This window comes from Fulmarus glacialis, unplaced genomic scaffold, assembly GCF_000690835.1.
Source record: "Fulmarus glacialis isolate BGI_N327 unplaced genomic scaffold, ASM69083v1 scaffold12520, whole genome shotgun sequence".
Taxonomy (NCBI): Eukaryota; Metazoa; Chordata; class Aves; order Procellariiformes; family Procellariidae; genus Fulmarus; species Fulmarus glacialis.
Window position 1 is genome coordinate 347 of NW_009187153.1, and position 7,411 is coordinate 7,757.

Sequence of the window (7,411 nt, forward strand, 5' to 3'; positions counted from 1 at the left end):
GTGCACCACGCTCCTTTCCCGGGCTGAGCAAGAGACTGTCTTTTTGGACTCGTGCCTTGACCACGCTCCAGGAGAGGACAAGTCCTCAGTGACAAATACTTATGACAGAAATAGTGCAATCGACTTCTCCTGGCCAGAGGTATGTGTTATTGTCTGAGGTGCTTACGCAGGGGAGAAAAAAATGATGTTTGCCTTAGGTGGATGGGAAGGTTTAAACTCTCCGAGTTTGTGTTTTCTTGTGATCTTTCGTTTGTACCGGCTGAAAAAGTGAAGCTTACTGCTCAGAGAAAGCTACTCACTGCATTTCAATTTCAAATTTCCATTTCTTTTTAAATTGATAGGTTCCAGGACTCACCTAAAAGGCACACATCTGTGTGGGGATCGAAGTGACTTCAGGTGTGGCTCCTTGCCTCCTACCGCACATGCATAAATCCGGGAGTCATTCTAGGAGGGCTTGTTAAATGCAAAGCAGTAGCAAATGGATGACAGGCACTTTTAACTGCAGCCTAAATGTAAATATAGACTCCAGCTTGGCCTAGAGTCACACCATTATGGCTGGGGCAATCAGCAAACCTGTTCAAAGGGACATTTGGAAGGATGCTATGCAGAGACACTCATCTTTTAACACTGTAATGATGGGAGGGACCAGCATTTTCACAGAAGAGAGACCCACCTTGTAAGGACTGTTTGTTCAAGGTACAAACGAGAATCTATTTCTCTACACCTTTTATTATTTCAAATGTATATGGAGGGCTTACATCAAAACTACAGGCGACAATTAGTATAAATAACGCTTTAATCAACGGCAGCAAAACATTAGCAAAGTCTATAAAAAGCATCACACTTTAACAGAGATGAGAGTATTGCTGGACAATGCGACCGTTTAACAAAGGCTCCAATGCACAACGTTTCACCCATGATAAACAAAACCAACCAGCTTCCCTTCCTACACAAAATAACTCCGGAGGAGAGTTAAAAACCAATAAAAAATAAACCTCAGATTCGTTTTCCACGGCAGATAATGACCAGTGGGTGCTCCTGGTCGTTATTACAGATGTGCCTGACCTTTCAGAGCATTGGCAGCTGGAAACTATTTCTTTTGGTACTTTCTGCCTCCAGTTCACGTATTCTTCGAGCTTACAGCCCAATTAGAACTATGTAAACGTAGAGTGCCCCAGCCTCGCTCAAAGGGGACTTGCAAACAGGGTTGTAAGAGCTGTGCCTGCTGAAACCAACACTCGACCTGGAGGTATTAACATTTCAAAAGACAATGAGACAAATTCTGCTCGCAGCTACATCCCTGTTTGACTTCAGTGGGCGGGGGAAGGAAATCTGGGAGCAGAATTTGGCCCTTTAACTTCGGGAGTCATCTCGGTCGATAAGAAGCACAAAGCAAGGATTTGCTTATCCAAGGCCATTATTTTCCAGAACTGTACCGCAGATGCCAAAGTTGGCAGCTCTCTCTAGAATAACACGTTTGCCCTGCTCCCAGCCAACTTATCACGGACTTTAAGTAAACAGCGGGGGTCCGGGGAGGGAGGGGGGGTCAAGAAGAGCAGCCAGAGAAGTTTTTCTTTTTCTTTTTTTTTTTCTTTTTTTTTTTTTTTTCCCTAGATTCAAGGGAGGGCTTTGGACAAGTCTGGAGACGAAAGGCCGCTACTGCAGGAACCGGGTGTAACAAAACTTGAAAACTTGTCTCAGGAATTCCCTCCTCAAGCGCTGCTGCTAGCTGCTCTCCATGCCAGAGAAAGGGAAGGGTAGTTTGGGTCCAAAAGGTTAAGGGTTTAGAGGTCACTCTTCCCGGCTGAAATACAACTAATCGAATAGAAAATTTGTCCTCTGGGTGAACCTGTTCCTGCAATTTAGCCGAACTTCAGTAAAATACCTTTTCAGCTTCTCAACGTGAAGGCGTCAGAAAAAAGACGTCTTTACTATGTATGAACTCGGTGCTTTTTGTCATAGAAACAATGATGCGAATAATGCAGGAATATCCATCTTTAATATCACGACGTGGAGATATTCAAGTATTGCCATGTGCAAGTCTGAGAACTGGGCTAACCCTAAGGAAGAACAAAGAGTTTTCTCCAGGCTCTAAAACAAAAGACCAAGTCTTACAAGACACTTCGCGGAGTTCTAGGGATGAGAAAAGGGCAGAAATTAACCGCTGGCCACAGTTAATGCTGCCCAATACACTCCTGTTGAAAAGCTCGCCTTTTATTTTCGAATTCATTCAAGCCCATTTTGGCCAGTGTTTTCCCGAGCGAGCCCAGAAAGCAGTGAGTCCTCGGTGGGAAGCACCCAGCCTGGAGATTCACCCCCTGCTCTTTCCACCTCCCTTCAGCGTTTGCTCTGGGTTTCCTTCTTTGCCCTTTTTCTCTTTAATAAAGGGATCATCTTGTTGCAATTTCCATGATATGGTCCCTCTCCCAGGCTGCCCTGAGGGTACAGGAGATAAGGGCTGAGCTTTAAAATCGCCTGAGCGGAGGCGTAAGTGGCGGAGGGAGCTGGTTTGGCTGGGTTTGGTAGTTACAGAGCACTAAAACTTTGGCACGATGCAGCCAACAGCCAGGGACAAATCCGTGGGTATTAGACCAGCTCTGCTCCCATCCAAGCCTTTCCCCTTTCCCTGAAAGCAACTTGCTGAGATTTTCAACCATTGTAGTCATATGTCATGGTTTGCTTAAAAACAATCATTGTTCTTCAAAAAAAAAAAACCACCCCAACAGACCAAAATAACCCCAAAACAAAACAGCAACCCACATAGCCTATCTCTCTCCTGGGCAGAAAAGAAATTTAAAATCTGATTGAAAGTATGCATTCAGCTTTCAGCTTTGAATGGCTCAGGTTATATCAAAAATTGCATTAATTTTTCACTCTGGGGTTTTCTTTTTAGTATTTTGTCGTGGGTGTTGGGGTTTTTTTGTGATCTTTTTTTTCTTTTCCCCTCTTTTTTTTTTTTTTTTTTTTTCTTTCCATTTTTAAATGAGGTATCGATGGTTTAAAGCACAGCGCTTAGCAGAGCAGACTTTGGAAACAGATTTCAAGCCTGTTAGCCCCGGATGGCACACGGTAAGGAGCAGGGACGCTTTTCCTATTCACAAAGAAGGAAATTCAAAAAAAGGGACAAGAAAGTTGTGTACGTTCAAGACAAGTAAACATTATACATGTTTTCATGAGACTGGGAAGGAGAAATACTGTATTTCAGCTCCCCTTCCCCGTTTTTGGTTTGACTATTTTTCTTCTTATCTTCACTCTTCTACATAACAAATAAATAAATACGCTAACACTATCAGTACATAAAATAACCCGTTTTCACTTAATTCCTATACACATCTTCTGAGACGTTATGGAAATGAGCAAGTATTTTCATTACACCAAGAAAGGTAAAGCAGCACAAAAAGTTCACAATTACTAGTCTTCATGTTCAAATAAAAGACTATGCTACAAATTTCCTGTCCTCAACTTGCCCAAATGCATCCTCCCGAAATTGCATGGGATAAAAAGACAGTTAAAAGTAAAAATCCCAGAATAAAGCATCAAACCTTCACTTTCGAATTCAAAACTGAAACACAGGACAGTTTCATTTTCAATGATTTATTACTTTTTATGGACAGAAGGTCTCGTTTAATATTTTCCCAATTCCCACTGCCTGCATGATGTTTCTTTTTTTTTTTTTTCTTTCCCCCTTTTTTTTTTTTTCCTTTTTTAGGTTGTGCTAGCAGAGGCAAATAAAATAAAGTCCAAAGTAGCGTCATTTTGTCTCCTTTGTACAACAGTACCTTAAAGAAAGATGACAGTTTCTCGAGTCCTTAGCTGCTACATGCAGGTTCTGCTTGGGCATTGTCAGTTATGTACAGTACTGGTCAGAAGCGAAGGATGAAATGGAAAATTTCACCTCTTCTACAAAGTTGTCAAGTCAGTCTGATGGTCCTTGGAACCAGTCTGTAAATGGGGGTTTGAACCAGAGGAAGACGACCTGCCCTTCGTGTTGGGCAGTTTGTGATCTTTTTTCCACTTCATTCTTCTGTTCTGAAACCAGATCTTGATCTGGCGCTCAGAGAGACACAAAGTGTGGGCTATCTCGATACGGCGGCGCCTGGTCAGGTACCTGTTAAAATGAAATTCTTTTTCCAGTTCTAGGACTTGCTGTCTGGTGTAAGCTGTGCGGGAGCGTTTAGGTTCCCCTCCGTTGTAATTGGGATTCACTGGGAAAAAAATACGGAGAACTTTACAAAGCTAATCTTGACTTGCCGGTTCGACTTTACAAAAGAAAACCTTACGAGCTGCGAGCATGTGGCCGGGCTGGATTCGTCCCAGTTGCTTACAATGGACGGGCTGCTCTCCCCCTCATTTAAGGCAGGCACTACAGGCACACGCAGCTAGGTAGGCTGGGAGCCTCTAGCAGGCTCCTAAAATGGAGTTTTTCTCCTGCACGGCAAAGCCCCGCATGGCCAACGGCCTATTTCCTCAGCAATAAAAATTTATGACGAGTGTAATTGGCTACCTCGGCTTAAAAAGCTCGTCCACGAGTCTGGCAGGGACTCGAGCGAGCGTCGCTGAGGAGGATCGGGAGCAGGGTAGAAGAGCAAAGTAAGAAGAGGATCCTTACCCGAGTTAACATGGACTTTCTTCATCCAGGGGTAAACTACTGCTGGCTGCTTAAGTGCTGACCCGTTTGGGGGTTTGAGGGCCGGCTGCTGGCTGCAGGCTCGCGAGTTGGGCATTGGAGGCGGTGGACAATGCTCTGCTTGGCCGGGGAAGTGGCTCGCTGGGCCGGATTGCTCCTGTCCATGACCCCGCGGCTGCACGGCAGAGCCTTGGGCATTGCTACAGCTAAAGGGCTGCTCGCTGTAGTTTGACCGTGGATAGAGTCCCTGGTGCTGGAAATCAGAGCCCTGCGAGGCACTGTAGTACTCGGCCCCCTGCTCGCCTAGGTAGCTATTCTGCAAATATTCCTCGCAAGGAGGAAATTTGGGATCCACATACTTAGAGTTCACCATATACGAACTCATGGCCATTAATTTCTGAAGGTAGAAAATACTAATTTTTCTCGTGTTGTCTTTTTTTCCCCTGCCATAGAGCCCTCCTACTTGCTGTCAACTGAATAAAGTTAGGCGGGCATGTGACCGGCCCGGCCAATGGGGAGGCGGGAGCCGATCACCGGATTTCTCCGCAGCTCAGCATTTCCACCAATTTCCCTCAATAATATCCCTGTAACCGAGTGACCCCCCTCTCCGGCGGGTCGCACCCCCCAGATCAGGTACCGGAGGTGTAGGGGTACTCCTCGGGCGGCGGCCCCCCCCCCGGCCCGCAGGTAGGGCCAGCCTTTTGTCTGAGCTGGCTTCCCTCAGCCCCGGTGGGTGATGCCCCGCCGTCTGATTTACCAGCCGCAATCGCCACCGGGGTTTGTTACCTCGCGTTAAACAAAATATCGAAAGAGATGTACGGAGCGAGGAGCTGAAGTGGGGTTAAAAGGCAGGAAACTGGTAAGGAGGCGAGGAAAGGAAAAGCCATCAAAGAAGAGGGTAATATGATGTACAATAGATCTGTCCTGGCTTTGTCTCGCAGAGGTCATCCAAAAGTTAGCAGAATTTAGTTCTGCTGAATAAAATTAGGCAATCAGTAACTTCTCATTCACTTCCAAGCCTCGATATATATGTGTGCACACGTATGCGCGCACACACGCAAACGCACACGTGTATATATAAATCTGTACACGTATGTATGTAAAATCATACAGATGGCAAGAAACCGTTCACTTTTAACCACTAAAGTTCAATCAATTGAACTGAAGACGGCATTTAATTAGGTTAAAAATATCACGGGTTTAATGAGATAAATTCGGTCTTCATTCATCAATATCATTCCTGGAGCCCAAGTAAATACATTCCAGTGAGGAGAATGCTGCTTTTGCTGCTGTCGTAAATATTTTGATGCGATCTGGACCCTTGACAGGAAAATTTTGCTAACGTCTGGCATATCTAGCTAATTTATGAGTATCTTTTTAATGATTCATTCACTGATTGGTAGATTTTTTTTTTTTCCAGAAAATTTGTAACTTCTGGTGAGATTAACTGTTTAAATTCACAGTCTGTCAGTGAGAGTTACGACTGAACGACAACTGAAATTTTAAGAGACGTCCTAAAACCTAGCAAATAGGAGCGAGGCAGCAAAACTTTTATAATTTCTGAGTGTTCAGCACGCACATGCCTTTTGATTCCGCCAGTATTTAAACTTCTAACCATTTGCAGAAAGGTGAAGTTTTTGCATCGACCATATATTCCCCTAGAATCGAATCTGTGACTATATGAATATCACACAAATTCGGTTCTACAGGGTATATATAGACAACGTAATAACATTCTGTTTTCATCTACAATATAGCAGGTCTTTGCAATTCTCTTAGTCCTTACTGTCTTCTGAGGAATGCAAACTATTCTGCTGGGACTCAGTTCTGAAATACGGATTTGCAGGAAGGTGGGATTTCAGAAAAGATTCACGCTTGTTATTATTGCTGCAATAGAGCTATACGACTCTCCACCAATCTACAGCGATGAATTTCGCCTACCAAATTCTCAGAAAGACCTGCTGCTCACTTTAAATGCTCTGCCGTTTACGTCCTCGCTACGGAAAACGGACGTTACCGGTCAAATTGCGCTATTTAGAATAATAATGGTTACAACAATTTAGAAAAGAGCCTTTATCTATTTAGGCTAACACGAATCTGAAGAGATTCTCCATAATTAGAAATCCCCCACCCCCTTACAAAAAAAGAATTAAAAAAAAAAATCGAAACAGAAGAAAAACAGCCGACAACAGAAACAGCGATTGGTGAAAAAGAGGAGATTAAAGGCTGGAGTTAGTTGCTCTCGGGAAGAAGAGAGTTTCCAAATTTACCTTCGTCCCATTATGCTGGTCTAGCTATTATCCCCGCGAGCTGCCTGCGAGCCGCAGCCTCGCACCCTCCCAGGTTCTCCCCGCCGTAGCGTTTATGGTGAAGGGCAGGGCGAGAGGTCAGCCGAAATCATTTACAAACATATCACAAAGTTTCATTATTTTTACTTTGTCGACAGCGGCACACAGGAGTACAAAAGTTCATGAATTGTGTCTGACCCAGCTCCTCACTGCTGTCCTGCGGTCAACCTCTTCTCCTTCCACTATTTAAAACAGGCACCATAAGGACAAATAATGGTGCGAGTGTGGTACGTCCAACCACTGCGGAGGGCAGATTTGGGGGTGTTGCGTTTATCCGAGCGATGTGTACCGGTTTGTTTGCCTGCCTCCAACTCCCAGCTGCCTGATCTGGGGGATGCTATTTTTAAACATCTGCTTTCTTAGCACTGTGGTGGTGTCTTCTTCACAGCAAGTGCAACTCGAAACGACTTTGTTTCCCTAATTTCTTCTCTCCTCC

At 44.4% G+C, this 7,411-nt stretch overlaps 1 protein-coding gene across 1 annotated transcript; it reads right to left on the reverse strand.

Annotated features, from left to right (window-relative positions):
* Positions 1-3,249: 3,249 nt before the first annotated feature.
* On the reverse strand, positions 3,250-5,111 carry HOXD4 (homeobox D4). The gene is made up of 2 exons (XM_009574063.1): positions 4,610-5,111; positions 3,250-4,205 (listed from the first exon to the last, which is right to left on the reverse strand). The coding sequence occupies exons 1-2, from the start codon at positions 5,016-5,018 to the stop codon at positions 3,901-3,903; spliced, it is 714 nt and encodes a 237-aa protein (XP_009572358.1). The 5' UTR covers positions 5,019-5,111; the 3' UTR covers positions 3,250-3,900.
* Positions 5,112-7,411: the final 2,300 nt, after the last annotated feature.